This window comes from Molothrus ater, chromosome 2 (assembly GCF_012460135.2).
Source record: "Molothrus ater isolate BHLD 08-10-18 breed brown headed cowbird chromosome 2, BPBGC_Mater_1.1, whole genome shotgun sequence".
NCBI lineage: Eukaryota > Metazoa > Chordata > Aves > Passeriformes > Icteridae > Molothrus > Molothrus ater.
In genome coordinates, this window is record NC_050479.2 from 15,971,251 (window position 1) to 15,989,708 (window position 18,458).

The 18,458-nt window shown below is 38.1% G+C and overlaps 1 protein-coding gene across 2 annotated transcripts in view; it reads left to right on the forward strand.

Moving 5' to 3' along the window:
• The window catches only part of MAP3K15 (mitogen-activated protein kinase kinase kinase 15), an 81,983-nt gene that overhangs the window by 21,696 nt on the left and 41,829 nt on the right, over positions 1 to 18,458 (forward strand). Inside the window, exons 2-5 of one of the 2 annotated variants that reach the window (XM_054514086.1) lie at positions 4,436 to 4,575; positions 7,877 to 7,900; positions 12,960 to 13,031; positions 17,509 to 17,702. In XM_054514086.1, the coding sequence (XP_054370061.1) occupies positions 4,436 to 4,575; positions 7,877 to 7,900; positions 12,960 to 13,031; positions 17,509 to 17,702 (430 nt within the window). The remainder of the gene's footprint in view (positions 1 to 4,435; positions 4,576 to 7,876; positions 7,901 to 12,959; positions 13,032 to 17,508; positions 17,703 to 18,458) is intronic. The other variant, XM_036392773.1, reaches the window with a different exon arrangement.

The window sequence follows — 18,458 nt, forward strand, 5'->3', positions numbered from 1 at the left end:
CAACTGAAGCAATACTAATGTAAAGGTTCATAATTTGCAGGATGCTAGTGAATAGCAAAGGGCTGAATTCTGCATTTCCCTCCAGTAAGATTTCTATTATCACATTGTTTGGGGGTGTATTTGAAATCTGTTATGTATAGAAAGGTTCCAAATGCTGAAAAATAATGAATCCAAAATAATGGAGTAAGGTTCTTGCTCTGCACATTGATAAGGCTGGATGGAGGTGAGTCTTAGATTAGAAGTTGAAAGCAGTGCAGACTTTTTCTTCTCTTAGGCTTCCCAGATTCTATTTAACTATCAGCATATTGCAGGCTATTTCTTCATTTTCTTCTGTTTATTACTTTTTAACTTACAGATCCCAAAATCTGACACCAAAATTGTCCTTTTGGTTTTGCTAACAACTCCATAAATCATAAAAAAGCCATGTGAAGACTTGTGATTTATTTGGATCATTAATTGTATGATGTCTTTGGGTGGATTTCCAAATAGAGAAATAAGTCCCCTGGTCTTAATCTGTTTAATAATGTTTTCCATGTTGAATTATTTATTAGTTTCATAGTCTCCTATTTTACCACAGTTAATGATCTCTAATCTTCATTTCAGTTGTCACAGTTATTTGTCTCTTCTCTGCTCTGGTAAGACACAATGAAGTATGTGCCATCTGCTGCAACAATGCAGAGATCTAATCAAGACTGTATAAGCAATAGTTCTGAATTACCTTAATGCTCTACAAATACATACCATAATCATTTTACAGTGGAAACAAAAGCCTAGACAATTGAACTGCAATCACATAATAAATTGAGACCAGTTTTTGGGTTCATGACAAAAATTGACTACTTTCAGGATGAAAATAATTTCATGGGCAACTACTAGAGGATAAAATGAGTTGAAAATATATGCTATGCTTAAGAAGAAATGAGGGAGAACACATTTTTATGGGTATGCTCTTTTGAACACGAGTTGCTAATGCAGAAAAGAAGCCATAAGTTTAAATATTCTATTCCAGAATAATTTGAAATTGGTCATATGCAACATTAAGCACATCCCCACGCCTCTATTGCATCTGGTGGATGCATTGTACAGATTTTCACTTGGAAGCCTTCTGTCCTTCTAGAGAGGCTGTACCTTGCCCTGCTCTCTTTCCTTCTGAGCATAGGAAACCCTCTCCATTGGTGGTTTAGACCTGTGTGAAATATTTCATTATCACATAACATTTCTCATGCGTGATAAGTTTTGATAAAAATTGCCGTTGGCTTTTGCTTCACCCATGTCTGTAATAGAGGTTGAACCTAAATTTGTCAAGGGAAGTCCAGAGGTACATTTGGCTGACCAGGCTCTTTTGTTATGGAGAATGGGTTGAGAATGAGCTCTTATTGACTTATGTTTCTATTCATAAATCAAGATTTGCAAAGTACATACTAGTGTTGAAGTTATTTCTTTTAATGTGTCTCTGGAAGTTTAAGGAAATTCTTATCTGTCTTATCAGCCATTCTAAATGCACGGTTAAAGTGCAGGGCCCCATGTCTTGTTTTTAAAGAACTGTAAATGAAGAATTTTAGTGTAAATCATGAGAAAAATGTAAGATAACTGAAACAGAAATATTTGTGGTGTCACATACTAGCTTTGTTCATTACATGATTCACAAAACTGCCTTACTCCAAGAGGAGATATGTACCCCTGAGAACAGTAGTTCTGGGGAATGTGCTTAACCCAGCCATAAGTGACACTGAGCTCTGCACTCTCAGCACCCCATGCACTGGGTGCATCCCAGGGATCCACTGCTTTTATAAGTGTTTACTGTGGGTCAGATTTTCTCCACCCAAATTTGCATTAATTTCATGGGCCCTCTGTGCTCGTGCTGCATTTCACTAGCACATTAGTAAAACTGCTTTGCAAATAGATCTTTTTCCTCCCTGCTCCAAGGCTGCTGCTGTTACTCCTGGAGGAGGACTTGGAGAGCTCCAAAAGATTGCAGCTTCTCGTGTCTGCTCTAGCCCACAGCCAGGAGCACGTCAGATGCTCTGTCTCTGTCTGCCGTCATTGACTTCTGTGTCATTCCTTGACTCCCATGCTCAAACTGAATCCATTCAGGTATCTTCCTGAAGCTTTTTCTTAACTTGCATGCATATTTTTGTGATACATCTTCATCTCTGCTACTCTTCATTTTGATTTATTTTTATTTTATCTTACTCACACCTATGTTAGTGAGGTGTGAATAAGCAAGGAAAACCTGTTCTTATAAATCTTTTTATCATGTGTGAATTAATATCTAAGGGATGAATAACTACCCTTTTAAACTTATTTCTGTTCTTATGACCATTTCATGTATTTTTGATTCCACTTACATGGCTATGGAGCAGCAATCAACAGGAGACAAATTTGAGTTGTAGACCAGATGTGGCAATGAGCTATGTGCAGCCCTGTTTCAATGAACTCTGTTACAAATCATTGCTCACATCGTATTGTAAAATGCAATGTCTGTACACTATAAAACTGCATTATCTGAGTTCCCTTACCAGGGTGATGATTTTTATTTCACAGTATGCTGATTCCCCAGAAACACTCTTGTGCAAGCAATAAAAACCATCCAAGCTCCTAATTTTTTTTCCTGGATGGTATTTGATTCTCAGTCTGCTTGTTAGTTTCTCTTAAATTTGTTCTGTAGATAATTTATGTTTTCCAAAAGGATTTGGAAATATGGGGGTAATCTTGATTCTATTGAGTTTGTGGAGCTGGGGTTTATTTTTCAAGCTCTCTCAGTTTACATAACACTACAGTGTGCAATATACACTGTAGAATTTTATTCATGCTGCAGACAGCTGGCTAAACATTGGAACTGGAAAGATCATCTGTAGATGATGCAGGATTTGAGTTTTATATGAATAAGAGGATTTTCTTATGCCATGATTTTGTGCTGGGGTTTTGTTTTTTTGGTGGGGGAGGGAGGTGCATTTGGATTTTTTTGTGAGTTTTGTTGGGGTTTGGGATATTTTGGGGCTTGGGGTTTTTTATGTTTGCTTGGTTTTGCTCCTGAACAGTGATGTTTTGGTCTTAAAGCAGGTATTCAGACTCAAAATGTTCCTTGTGCTTTAACAGGAGTCTCATAGTAATCCAAGGGATTGGCTGACCTCTGTGTGGTGTGTCAGAATAGGCTGATGGAATTGTACAGGAGCATATATTCATGGCAGGTTTTTCCAAGAAACTGCCTACTAAGTATGGAGTATTGATTCTTGTGATGTGTAACCTTGGTGCAACCAAGGTTAACTGGCTGCTGCATTTGGGTCTCAGCCATCAGACCTGCTTTTAGATTTCTTGTTTACTGGTAGCTCACCCTTCTGTCTTTCCCTGTACATACCAGGCACTGTCTGTTACCCCTTCAGAGACACAGAATTTACTGCCCAGCTGCACTGAGTCTCTGGAATCTGTTCTGAACCTCAGACACCCCTGTGGTTTCAATGATAAGGCTCTATTCTTATGAATACTTTGGATTTCAGTTCATCTATGTACCCCAAAGTGGTGAAAGCAGACAGCCATATAGATAAAGACCTCTAAAAAACTTTAAAGCAAAATTTGCTTAGGCATATATCGGATATAAGGATCAAGAAATAAAAACTCAGCAGTAAATGTCCTGTGTTCCAGTCACCCCTTCTTCCTGCACTGCTGTTTAGGTCTATATGAGAACAAAATGGTGAACTCAGAAACTTTTGTCTGTATCTCAGTCGTTCTGCATAGTATGGGATATTTCTCATTTACTCTCTGCATAGCTCTACTTGCACAGATGTAAGTATTCTTACTTGTGTTTCTGACTTTCATTTCTGACTGGAACACTAAAGAAGAGCAGTGAAGTCTTGCTCTGGCTACTTGTGATTGAATTCCGTCATAGCTGTGTGCCCCATCTTGAAAATCTTGCCTGTAGCTTTTTAGAGTCAATTTTCAGAGTAATTTCTTTTTCTACTCTTTAGGAATTTCCCATTCTTCAAAGCTCAGCCTCTTAAAATAAACTTGGTCTCACAGTTTTCCCCGTTTTTCTAATTTACATTATTATTTTTAGATGTTCCATCCTGAATATTTGAAACTTCTGTCCTATGGGTATTCATGCTGTCAGGCCTCAGGGAGCAAGTGCGAAATTGCTTTTTTTACCCAAGGCATTCCTGATGCTGTGATTTCAGAACCTTAAGCAAGATTGTAAACTCAGCCTCCCAGTTAATGTAACACTGTGATAATTTCATGAGTGGCTCTTTTATATGAAGGGTAAAATCTACTTCTCTCATAAGAAAATGATCCTTATTTGATCCAAAATGTTGACTTTGTCTGTCCAGTGTGTGTGGGATTTATTTCAGGATTTATTTTAAATTCCATGTAAGATTAAAATTGGTTTTAAGATTATTACTTTTTTAGCATTCTCTCTTCTTTTCCACTTCTCTCATTTCAGATGTTGCAGTTGTGGACATGAGTGATATTTCCAAGCAACCATCACTGTTCTACCACCTTGGTGTGCGTGAAAGCTTTGACATGGCCAATAATGTTATTCTTTACCATGACACTGATGCTGACACTGCTCAGTCTCTCAAAGTAAGGTTCTCACTTCACAATCTCCTTTCTTGCAGAAATATCTTTATACCTGATCCTACAGATGTTTGTGGTTTTTTGAAACTTATATTTAATTTAATTCCTGATAGCTGCATAATTAAATCCTGCTAAGAAAAAGCAACTATTAGTAAAAACAGTAATAATAGAATGAATAAACGCTTTTTTTTGTAAGAAAAGAACCATAGTGTGGTACTGATTTTGCTTCAGGTAGTTAGACTTGGAATTGAGGGTACAGGTCTGATTTTTTTCCTTCCTTTCCCTTTTTTAATTAGAGTACATGTAAGAAAAAGTTATGTCCTGTATAATAATAACTTGAACAAGGGCTGTATTGCAGCCTGCTCCTATGTAAGCACTTCTGTCAGATGAGGTTTGTATTCCCTAGGTGCTGACTAGCTAAGACTACTAGAATCTCCTTTTTATTGCTGTTTGAAGATAGGAAAAGACATCCTCACCAAATCTTTTTGGAGGGCTGTTGTTCATTTTTATACTAGGATAATACATGCTATACATTTAAGTCCTGAAATTGCTGTTCTGGATGCAAATCATATATTTTGGATGTTTCTGCCTTTTTCAGTGCAGGTTCTCTTTATATTACATCACATTTAGACTTTTGTCCTCGGTATCATCTGTTGCTGCTTTTAATATAATCAATTTTCTTCTTATCTTCACTGAGAAAAGCATTGTTCATGCTTTGTTATTATTTCCTTATTTTGATTTATTGCCCCTTGCTACTTTGCTTTTTTCCACACCATTAGTGTCCAAAAATCCTTTTTGGAGTTCTCCAACCTCTCTTGATTCTGTAAGAATTTTAAGTCTCCTTTTTTCTGAGAAAAGCTCTGTTCTGTCGCAGCTTCTCATTCCTCTTGTCTGCTCTCAATGTCTTTGATTTTGCTCTCGTGTGTCTATAACCCATACTTCCTTTCTTCATGTGGTGGTCCACATACACATTCCCATTCCAAGTGCCCTGGAGTCCCAGGAACTCAGAGCTGGAGCCTGTCACCCTTTGCTCAATGATATTATTTGTATGGATACACACTCAGGTATTACTGGCATGCCCTCCTTTCCTCCATCTAATCAGGGTGGGCAGGCATACAGCTTTTCATCCACTGTTGGTAATATACCTGACTGCCATGAAATACTTAATTTTTATTTTTCATTAATGCATTTTATCTTTCTCTATGCTGTCACTCAGATGTTCTGATCAACTTGGTTCTCCCAAGGATGTGCCCAAGTCTGGGAAGCACAACTAGTTGTTTCCTGTCTGTTGCTGCCCAATGAGGATATTGGTTTTGATTTCTGCACTTTGTGCCAAAGATCACACTCAAGCCCTGCTCCATAACTGGAGTGTTGAAGAATCTCCAGGATTGCATCCATCTGTGGTTAGATGTTCAGACTGGTTGTTGCCAGACCTTGCAAGTCTTTGCACTGTCAGTTCCTAAGCCTTTTTTTCTAATAGTGTAATTCTCAAGTCTAGGGACTGGGGAGCACCAGAATGTGACTAGGTCACTTAAGGCTAGAAAAACTATTATCTGCCTTCACCTTTCTTCTTCTAGAAACTCTGTCAGTGGCACTGATATCTTACTTGTCCCTCAGTTGCTTGCATAACCCCCTCGGCCCATAGCATATCTTAGATGGGATCATAAAACTTGATTTACGTTCCTGGAACCAGCTAGGAGAGATCCTGTGTATCAAATGGTTTAAACTGAACACTGAGACAGGGTTCAGTGTTCCTCTTGCTGTTTGTGTCTCTTCAGCAATCAAGCCCCACGTGTCAGTGCTGGAGAGCATTCAAATATGCTAATACACCTTTCTAAGGAATACTTCAGAAGGGAGGCAGGGACTGTTCATGGTGTGTTTCAGCAAAGAACAGTTCGTGACACATTTCACGTCATAGATACTGGATGATTTCAGAATAGTTAATTTCTCCCTATTGAGAACTGCAGTAGATAAAGCTCTGTTGGAGATACTTGCTTAGCTAGATAGACATTAATTTCCAGATATGTAGTATTTCAGCTGTCTAAGCCTTCCATCACGTTTGTTATGAAGTATTTTATTTGGCTTAAGGAGTTTAGGCTAATTAGAAATTCCATTTAGGTTTTAGTACCTTTTTGACCCTCTGATGATGTTGCTTTATTCTGACGTTTATGAGTAATTTGGTCAGGGTTTGTTCACTTCTACTCAGAATTGTATTACTTTACTTGGACCTTTTGTGCACTCTTAAAAGTGGTGCCTTCTGCTGAAGATCTGTGAAGTTCTGGCAACCTGACTTTATACTATTTATCTTAGGAGCCATCCTGAAATTGTCCCAAGAGTTGTCTCTTCAGTTTCACCAATGTTCTTTCAAAACAACCTAGTTCTATGTAACCTAGAATTACATATTCTCTCAAAATGAGAATATGTAATCTCATTTTCAAGAGGGTTGTATCTATAGAGCTGAACCTCTTAAATGCCTCCTGATATTTTTGCCTGTTGTTGAGGAAGTGGGTGCATGGGCATAATAATTTCTGTGCAGTAGTTGCCCAAGTGGATGTGAGATATGAAGTTGCTCAAGCAGAATCATTTCAGGTTGTCAGAGCACATTTAATTCTATTATATTGAAAACTTTGATTAGAAACAAGTCTATGTCTAATATTTGTAGCATGGATTACCTGGAGACCTCTTTAGTTTGACTAAGCAGTGTTCATTGAACATGTAATCCATCACCCAAGAGAAGAGGTCACTTACCAGCAACTAGATGTTTCTGAGGTCTGGTTTGCATGCCCATTAGTTTATCATCTGCTTCATTGTTTCAGTGTCTGTCCTTAGATTTTGAAGTGGGAAGATTTAGGGTGTAGAAGGAATGTGTTGGTGTGTACCAATCTGGGTAATGAAGGGGCTTAGGTATGTGAAGGATACTCTTTCAGGGAGAAAAACCATCCAGCTTTGAATGCTTTTGTCTCACAAATGCTCACTGTGACTGGGTGTGCCCAGTCCAAGAAACTCCAGTTACTGCTAAGTACAACTTTCTTTTTTTTCTGAATACTTTTTAAAGTAGGTTTCTTCACTGAATTGTTATTTTTTTTCATAACCTGAGCTGCTGAGACTCTTCTTGATGTTGTTCTGTCCCTTTACTGAGAATTTACTGTGGCAGAAAATCTGGATTATGCTGTGAAGAACACATTTTTGTGTGTGTTTGTGTACATATATATATACATATATGTATGTATAGCAGTGGTTTTTATTGGAAATAATAATTCCCAGTAAAAACAAATAAACATTTCTATTATCTTTTTTTCCCTCACAGGATATGGTATCTCAGAAAAACACAGTAAGTATTAAATCCACATTCATTTTTAAACACAAAATGAAGATCCTACATTTGAAGCAACTTAAATACCAAAGCTCCCAAGCATACATATGCTCTGTATGATTAAAAGCAGTTATTTTACCCATCTATAATTCAAAATTTTGGAAAACTTGCTGACACTCCGAACTAACACTAGATTTTAAAGCTACTTTTCCTTATAAGTTCCTTTCTAAGCTGTAGAAAAGTGCCAGTACATATTAGTTTTATTTGTAGTTGACAGATCCAAATATAAACTCAGAAATTCAAAGTCTCTTTTTCCTTCTACCACTATCACCCAATTGTGCAAATGTACATGTGATGCCTTAATAGGGTTTGCTTTTGTATCTCAAGCAGCTTTGGCTTCTGTATACCTGTCCCCTAACTTAAAAATTCACAGATTTACTTAGAAATGCTTATTTCTTAGAAAAGCTTATTTCCCAAAGTAAAAATATTTTTACATTTAATGCAAATAAAGCCAAACAGATAAGTTTGAAGCAAGATAAAATGTAGGAATTAAGGCTTTTTGAAATATGCCACAATATCATATATAGTTGTATATTTTGCCATAGTTCACACCATGTCAGTGTTTCATTAAATCCTCCACAGTTTTATTTTGATAATGACTAAATTTTCAAACCTCTTCCATTTATTCTTTCTGTTTCCTCCCATTCACCATATACTTTTATTTTCTTCTAAACAGTATTGAGCAGGATTAAAATAATAAAGTTGTATTAGAGTTTGATAGTAATTTTAAAGAGAACTGGAAAAAAAATGCATTAGTCATAGCAATTTATTTTGAGCTGCTGTTATGACTTGGCCACAGTGCTCCACATAGGCTAAAGATAGATCAGGTTTAGCACATGCAAATGCAGGTCATCCTTCCTGGCTGTCTCAGGCATCTTTGAACCAGTTTGACCTGTGTGGTGGGAACTCCATTTACTGCTCTGTGGCTCTCTGAAGGGGGACTCAGAATGTGGCAGATTTGCTTGTGAATGCTACTATCCATCAACTGGTGGATGACCAAAATTTCAGGAGCATGAGTTCTCCCTTCCAGAGCAAGAGAGAGAATTGTGAATGAGCTGTATGGTGGTAAAATAGGCATGGAGTAAACAACAAAGGGGTGGGTGGCAAATTTTACCTAGTGCAATGAGATTAGCAGCCTACAGTCTTCTCTTTTGGCAGAATCTTTGTCCAGAAAGGGGGAGTATTTCCCTTCACACTGAAGAGGAGATTGAATTACAGAATATGCTGAGTTGGAAGGGACCCACCAGGATCATTGAGTCCAACTCCTGGCCCTGCACAGGACATCCCTAAGTCACACCATGTGCTGAGAACATTGTCCAAACACTTCTTGAGCTCTGTTAGGCTGTTGCTGTGACCACTTCCCTGGGGTGTCTGTTCCAGTGCCCAACCACCCTGCTGTGAACCTTTCCCTGATATCCAACCCAAACCTTTCCTGACTCAGCTCCATACCTTTGGTTCCAGTTACATGGCTTCTATGGTGGGGTCTGGTATTGGACCTGTAAACACCTTGTGGCTTGCAAAGGGGCAGGGAGACATCCCTAAGCTAGGATCCTGATTCCTCCTTTTAAAAGGAGGGATTGTCTAACCCACTTTCTTCAAGTGCTTAAATTATGAAAAAAATTGTGAGTAAAATACAGTGAGGTAAAAAATGAATGACTTTAAATACCAAGTATGGATTCTTCTTTCTGTTATTTGAAGTTGTTCATACATTCATTAGGTAAATGTGCTCCAATATTTCATTCTTTTATCAGTATTTTTTATTCAGAAATTAGAACAAACTCATGAGCAAGCTAAATAACTCACAGGTAAAACTATGGTTTTTTTAAGTCAAAGTTGACTTCAAATAACCAATCGCCTTCCCCTCCTTTCAAATCCAGTGAGTTGTGATGAGAGGTTTGCAGTTTACCACTGATCCAATGTGGAGCCACTGCTTCATTGCTTGATTAAATATTTTACGATTGTATGGCAATGTCTTGTTTGAAGTGAATTGCTAATCAGGGTTGCTGTGCTTGTTAAGTAGGTACATAATTGGCATGAATTTGTTATATCCAGTCAAATATATAGTTAGATAACCATTTCAGTTTAATTGCTGAATATTAGATGCAATAATTAATTCCCCTATAGTAGAGCTTTGTGTTTTCTTTTCACTTGTCCTGAGTGAAAAATGTGGGTATGCCTCTGCTGTAACTGTGGAATAGCAGAGCTTAAATATGCTCTTTATCAGGGGCTGGAGGCAGGCTGGAAAGAGGAGAGATATCTCCTAAGCCTTCCTGCAGCCCAGTGGTAGCTACAGGAGTATCATTACAGGAGAAGTCCTCTCCCTGTTTTACAGGCTCTGTGGCCATGCATCTGCAGGGTATGTAAGAAAGGGGAACAACTCAGATTGTTGCCAGGCGCAGCACACCTTTGTTCCAGCAGCAAGAGTGAAACTTTCTGGGCTGGATGTTGTAGCTTAGAGCTTTCTCTGAGGTTTCCCTGCTCTCACCTTTCCTATTTATCCTACAAATCTCACATCATCTACAAAGGTGCAGAAGAATCTTAGCAGAGAGATATGGAGCCATGTTGAAGTTGCAGAGAAGGTGAATGTCTAGTGTGTCATCAGGATGATTTGCTTTGTGTATCACAAGAAAGCCTTGAAGAGAATGAATATTTTCCTTGTAGAGAAAGCATTATTCTAATTCAGCGTTGAGGAGGGGAGACAAGAGCAAGCAAACTGGACATGAAGCTGAAAACAATGCAGAGAAAAAAGTCAGCAATTCAACTGAGAGTTGGCCTGAGTATAGCTGATCTAACAGTGCAATTATACAGTAGACAGCTGCAGTGGTGGGAGCCTGAGAGATTTAATAGTTTACTGTCTGGAAAAGGAGTGTGATTAGGAGAATTTCCTTCCTTCCTTCCTTCCTTCCACCATCCAGGAATGCAGTTTTCACAGATAAGAATGAAGAATGTGATTCAGTTCCACTTGACTTCCCCAAACAAGCAGTTAAAATTGTGTATTGGTAATTTGTTGCATACTTGAATGTGAAAGGAAAGAATTATTACCTATGGGAGTTCAGTTCCCAAGGAAGAATTGCCCTGGCATGAAATGCAAGATCAAGATTCTGTGTCCCATCAGTTGGATTTCCTTCTGTAGAGCTCCTCTGAGCTTTAAGGACATTTCTGTTAGTTTTAATAAAGATTGCACAGCTTCCTAGTTTCTGTCAAAATTATAATCAATAAAATAAATTGCAAATATGCAGTCTTGCAGAGCAGGTGCCACTGTGGAATAATGGACTGAAGGAAAGAGGAAAAAAAATTACTTACGGAAGATGCTTTTGCTTTGGAGTTTCTTTAGATGTCAGCTAAACATCAGTTTACTGGAGAAGTGAAATTTCAAGGATTTTCAAAAGCAAAAAATGCTTTAAAAAATAATCTTTCCCCAAACCAATGTAATAGACAAAATCCATTGGGAACTTTTTCTATTTTGATTCAAAATTTTTTACCATCCTTGGCTTTTTTTTTTTTAAGAAAGGAAATTTCATCTGTTGCTATAGGATCTTAAGAAATTATGAATAAAAAAAGTTCAAGATTAAGTGAAGAAAAGAGTGAACAAGGTGCTTTAGAAAACTGCTGGAGTCAGGAAGCAAAATGTGCAATCCTTTGGGTGGTAGTCTAGGATTGGTTGCACATAGTTTGAGATGCACACTTTGATCCAATTTTTTGAATGAGGCATTGAAAATACAAATTAGAACTTTCCACTATGGAAAAATTATTATACCAAGAACAGAACATAAGGAGAAAGACTAGTTATTTGTTCTTTAGTTTATAATATGCCCGAAGAAATTTTAATAACCCTGTTAATTGCATTCAGGGAAGGTGTTTAAAGGAAGGTAGGCTGACTATTAAACCAAAAGGTTTATATCATTGTATACTTAGGCCTGTGGGACTGGTGAAGTATTTTTAGATATTTAAATGGTTATTTTTCATGAAATGCTGTAGCAGCTCTTATATTAAGCAGTGAATAATGTCTGGGCCACGGAGGAGTCATTAGCAAAAACTCTTCTTGATCCAAAGGGAACTGGATTGCAATTTATCCTTGCCACAAGGAATTTTTATGTTGAAAAATCTTTTTTTATTGTAATTGGCAGAAAGTTTCTTCAGAGGTTTCAGTAGCTATTTAAATTAGACTGTATGTACTGTTTAAAGGCAATAAACATTTAAGAAAACTAAAAAGAAAGATTTTGGCACTTGGACTCATATTCTCCAGTTAAGTAGCCCCCATGGATTGTATTGAGAGCCAAGACTCTGAAATATGATTACATTATATGAATTTAATTGTCTAAAGAAATATTATTGCAGAGTTGTTCTCTATTTTTTATTTTCTGATTATTTTTACAATGTATAAAAGTTTATATGATCCAGTCTTTTAATGATATATTTCTAAAAAGGCCTGAGGTAGCAGAAGTGTCAAAAGGGATTGTAAAAGGGCACAGAATCAAAGAGCAGGAACATCTTAAATTCAGTAATTTTTCTTTTTGAGTGGAAAATAGTACAAAGGCAATGGGTAACCACATAAATGCTACTTTTAATGCTTTTAATAATGAAATATGCCACTGTTACTTTAGATAATGTAAACGAGGGCTTTTAAAATTTTTGTGTGAAAGTCAATTTTTATGGAAATATTACCATCTCAAGCAATATGTAGTGGTTGGATTACAGTTAACTAATCAGATAATGAGTCTGACAGGTTCATCAAAATAAGACCTGAAAACATCTTAATGGTGACACAGGAGATGTATAGACATAAATCATATAAATAAGAGAAACCCAAAAGATAAGATAGGTAAGAGAAATTCCAACTGTTTGAACTGTTTTCTTTGCCTTGTAAATATAGTCCTGCTGCAAATATCTATATTCATTTTCTGTTGTTTCTTTCTTTAATTATTTCTTTATTCATGTGTCATGTGTGTCTTTTTGTTTCTTATGGTGTTTTGTGGTGGTGTTTTCCTCTTTGTTGTTTTATTTCAATTTGGAGTAGGTTGCCAACCTCAAAGCTTTTCTTCGTGTTCAAGTACCTCCTGAATACCACAGTGGTAATCTAATAGGCAAAGTATGTATCACTTTAAATCTGCTTTCTGTTGAATAGATATGCCTTTCTTTCACTGTGTTTCTAGACATGTAAACATAATAAGGATGATTTAAGAATAGTGCTTGGCAGGGTCTTTTCTTCAAGGTGATTGGAGTACTTGCTCCTTGCAAGCTAGATCCCAGAAATTTAAAGTGTTTGTCTTGTGATAATCTCTCTTCCCAGTCTTTACATAAAAAACACTGCATTTATTCAGATTTAGAAGAGGAAGTATTTTTTGGAAGTTTATAATATCTTAGTCTGTGTAGTGTGTTGACCATGGCCAGATGCCAGGCACCCACTAGAGCCACTCTCTCACTCCCCTCTGCAGCCAGAAAGGAGAGAGAAAATAGAACAAAGGGTTCATGAGTTAAAGACTGGGAGAGGTCACTCACCAAATACAATTATGGGCAAATCAGGCTTGAATTAGAGATATTAATTGAATTTATTAGTAATAAAATCAGGGCAGGATAATAAGGAGTAAAATAAGACTTTAAAAACACCTTACCCCCCCACTCTCTCCTTCCAAGCTCTACTTCCTATCCCAGCAATGCAGGGAGACAGGGAATGGGGGTTATGGTCAGTTGATCACAGGTTGTTTCTCCCACTGCTCAGGGAGAGGAGTCATTTCCCTGCTCCAGTGTGGGGTCCCTCCCACAGGAGGCAGTTCTCCATGAGCTTCACAGATGTGAGTCCTTCCCTCAAGCAACAGTTCTCCACAAACTGCTGCAACGTGGCTCATTCTTCCATGGGTGCAGTCCTTCAGGCACAGCCTGCTCCAGTGTGAGTCCCTCATGGGGTCACAAGTCCTACCAGGACACCTGCTCCAGTCTGGACTCCTCTCCCTACAGGTCTGCAGGTCCCTGCCAGGAGCCCACACCAGCCCAGGATTCAAATGGGGTCACAGCCTCCTCTTCCACATCCACCTGCTCTGATGTGGGGCTCCTCCCTGGGCTGCAGGTGGATCTCTGCATCCCTGTGATCCTCCATGGGCTGCAGGGGCACAGCTGCTTCACCATGGGCTGCACCATGGGCTGCAGGGGAATCTCAGCTCCAGCATCTGGGCACCTCCTGCCCCTCCTTCTCCACTGCCCTTGGTGTCTGCAGTGTTGTTCCTCTCATATAGTCTCACTCCACTCGTCTGTGACTGCAGCTGCATCTGTGCAATAACTTCTTTCCTTCTTCTCAAATCTGTTATCGCAGAGGAGTTCCCATCATTTCTAGTTGGCCCAGCCTTGGCCAGCAGCACATCTGTCTTGGAGCTGGCTGGCATTGGCTCTGCTGGACATGGAGGAAGTTGCCAGCAGCTTCCCACAGAAGCCCCTCCTGTAGTCCCCAAGACCCTCCCGCTACCCAAACCTGGCCATGCAATCCAATACATGCCCATAGGGCAGGATGGATAGAAATGTGATGTCACAGAAAACCCTAACACTTGAGACAACAGTGAGTTAAACTCCCTGAACACTCAGGAGTTTGTGATCTCTTGGAGTCAATGCAGTTCCTTTTCTATTACTTTCTGTATTTTCCTTCTAACTGCTTAGTGAGGGGGAGTAGTTGAGTGAGTGACAAAATTAATAGCATGGCTCAAGTAAAATAATTGTGCTGTGCACCCTGTATTCTGCAGCTATTTTTGTTTTGTATGTATTTCTGGGAAACCCTCACAGAGACTGAGTTTTCTGGGTTTTAATTTTCCTAATGTCTGAAGCATGAGGTAGCACCAAGGGCCCTCAGGTTTGTTTCCCCATAGCTTGGCAGGAATAATTCCCTCCCTGAAAGTGCAGATATTTTTACTCAATGTTACTTACCTGGGAGAAAACCTACCTTTAGTTCAAGTGTATCATCTCTGTCACAAAGTGACAGTTGCACCAGAATAGCTTTACCGGTAAAATCTAAAAAACCTGCTTATATTAAGATCAAAAGTTTACTTTTAACAGCATTAAAAAAATATTTGGAAAATATTTTAAGACAAAACCACTCTACATTTGGCCTGGCTTGCCTAGAGCCTAAAAATGGCTTCTGTAGGCCTCACTCTTTCAGCCTCTCAGCAAAGGCATGGCTTTCTGCTTAATTCCTTTAACTATTTCACCTGAAGAACAGGTCCCTTTCTCAACTTATTTGCAATTATTTTCTAGTTTTTGGGGTTTTTTTCAGGTTCTTAAATTTGTGGTTTGTTCTGTGATTTTAAAATGTTGTGATTAAATACAAAACTTTCAGTGCTGGCATGCATTATATACTGGAAGATGAGCTATTTGGAGTTTTGAGGATTTTTTCAGTCTGCTTGGCTGTAATTTTTAAGTTAAAATTTTGCAAAATCAGACAGTTAAAATATCCTAGCTTCTAATCCTGAAATTAACCAACTCATCATATAGTCTTGATAAGCTATGAAGTTGTAATTCTATTATAGTTAGATAAGTAATAGCTTATAGACTATATATGTATGTGTATACATATGCCGGTAGGGTTGCTGCATACATTACTTTACATATGCCTAAGCCATTTATTAATTATCTTTAAAAAGCAATAGTTGGTGTATGACAAGGCAGTAATTTTCAAAATTATTAGCTTTTGGTATCAAGAGACCAGCATCCTGAACAGAAGGTCGGAAGAAGCAAGGGTGATATATTCAGCCATCTCTAATTCTTGTTAGCAGAAGTAGATGGACTGTTTTTTACGTTATAAAGATAGGAAAGACTTTCCTAGGCCACACAGTCTATATGAAAGGGTTTTATAATTTATTATATGTAAATATGGTACAGAAGAAGCTGGAAGACGGGAGCATTTAATTGCATAGATTTCACTATGCAAAAGGAGACAAGAAATCGAAGTCAAATAGATGATATGTTGGCTGGATAACAGTGCAGTGTTTGAGGATAAGATTAATACAGTATTTCCCATGTGTAATAATTTTTTTCTGAAAATTTCATTGCTTTTTCAATAGATAACTGCAGCTCTTTGCATCTCAAGATTCATTACCCTTCCAAATTGGATGGGCTTTTTTCATTGCAGGAATTGCTAATTTGCTGTTAAAGATTTAAGAATAGACTTGATAGACAAGCAGCTTTTGTGTTGCAGAGAACTTACTGTTTATTTGAGTAAACCTGAGAAAAACGTTTGCTAGCATATTGGTGGCTTGGGTTGCAGTTTATCTGAGTATTTTGTTGGGACGTAAAGATAACAATCCAACAGATAATTATATTGTTACAACAGGGATAATTTAACTTAGGGTTTGTAAGGAAGGAATATGACTTGATCTTTATCTGCTAGAAATAATTTAAAATTCTAAATCCTCACTCAGATCAGCAAGAGGATGTACTGATACAGGTTTTTTTATCTGTAATTTTAGTAACTGCATGCCCTACATTTTTAAGTTCCTGTGAAAAATCTGTTTCTCCTGTCTAGTTTACTAATACATTCAAAAATGTGCCATCTTCATATCCCTTCTTTTCATGATCTCAGCATTCTCCCATTGTTCAAGGTGACTAAAAATGGCTGTGGCTTTTCTACATTTTTGGAGTATGTGAAAAAAGGACAGCTGTGATTTTGCTGTGCATGTTCAGTGCTATGATATCTCCAACACAGTGGTAGTTGATCATGGCAGGTGAATCATGTTGACCTCTGCCTCAGTGCTCCCATATAGTTACTCTCAAATATAAAGCTTACCTTCCTTTTAAACACTAAAGAATTGTCATAGCTGGAATAGGATACAGGTGCTTCTCCCAGCTGTTGAAACCTTCACAGTGGTCTGATTTCTGGGGTCTTGCTCAGAGGCTGAAAACTCTGAACTTGCTGGTTTTGGGCTCTGAAGGGCCATTTCTTGTGTCCTCACCCATTTCAGCACCTTGTTGAATTTACATATTTTATGTGGCATATTAAGTTTTTTTGGGTTTTACTTCTAGAATTTTATGTTGCGAGTCCTACAAAGTCTGTTACAAAACATTTCAAAGTTTGGGGTTTGGCTGGGTAGGCTTTTGATGGTAGCATGCAGCAGATGCTTTGTAGGCTCCTCTGGATTAAACATCTCTATAAAGTCCTTCCAGTGTCTATATTTCTGTATTTCTCTCATTGTGGGGAGCTCTGCATCATATCTTTCCTAGCACAGGGTGAGCTTAGAGGATGCAAGTACATCTCTGAAGCCAAAAATTTGGGAGCAGAACATCAGCTGTTAACTGTCAGACCCTACTAGGGTCCATGCATTACATTAAAAGGAAAAACTGAACAGTTTCTTTCTATTGTCACTTAACAGACCTGGACCCTTATTCATCAGCTTTGTTAATATTTGTAACTTTTCCACATAAATTTCCTTGAATTTAATGCTTGCAAATCTTGTGTTAAACAGTGCACTAAAACTTCTTACACACCAACACTACTCTAGCTGTTTTTTCTGTCAGCAGGATATTCTGTGTATACTCAAGTATATTTCCACTTCCATTTGTTTTCTAAACTCTTGCTGTTTTTATTTTAGGCTTCAAGTGGCAATTATTATTTTATTCCATACATTGTCACACCTTGTGCTGACTACTTTTGCTGTGAAAGTGATGCCCAACGAAGAGCCTCTGAGTACATGCAGCCCAGCTGGGACAATATCCTGGGGCCATTTTGTGTCCCACTGGTGGACAAGTTTCTCAGCCTTCTGAAGGATGTCCATGTTACATCATGGTAATGTTACAACACATACAGTTCCAGAACCTTTGATAGTCTCTTTTTTATATTATGAAAAAAGAAGGTACAGAATTTCTAGTTGAATTGATTATGAATTCTTTTATTTTTACTGCACTTAATATAGAGTTAAAAGAGGCTGCCAATTTTACTGCTTTTTGTATTCCTGGCCTGCAGTTGCAGTTATGCAGATTCTTCATAGAGTCCAAAGCCAAAAACTGTCCTTTTCTGTCATCAGATAAAATGTGTACATTGTAGCATGGGCATTCAGTTGTAATTCTCATTATTTGTTTTTGTTTATAAATATTAACCTTCTGGTACCACTTAATCAACATGATACTGCTTAGCTATTTCTACAAGGGACTGTTGGAGTTTGGAGAATTGGGGCTGGAGAAGGAGGTCTTTCTTTCTCAGTTGCTCACCCTGTATTCTGCAGCTATTTCTGTTTTGTATGTATTTCTGGAAAACCCTCACAGAGACTGAGTTTCTGGTTTTTAATTTTCCTAATGTCTGAAGCATGAGGTAGCACCGAGGGCCCTCAGGCTTGTTTCCCCATTGCCATCCCACCCAAGTGAAAGGCTTGTCTAAAAAACTACTATTCTTTTGTGGTCCTATCCTTGCAATCCCATGGATGACCCTCCTGTGACATCCTCCCCTGAAGGGCAAGGGAGCACCCAAGATTCATAGATGCTTGTGGTTTAAAGGAATGACAAAAATCAGAGAGTCTGGAAAAGTTTGCAAAGTTTTATTAGTAAC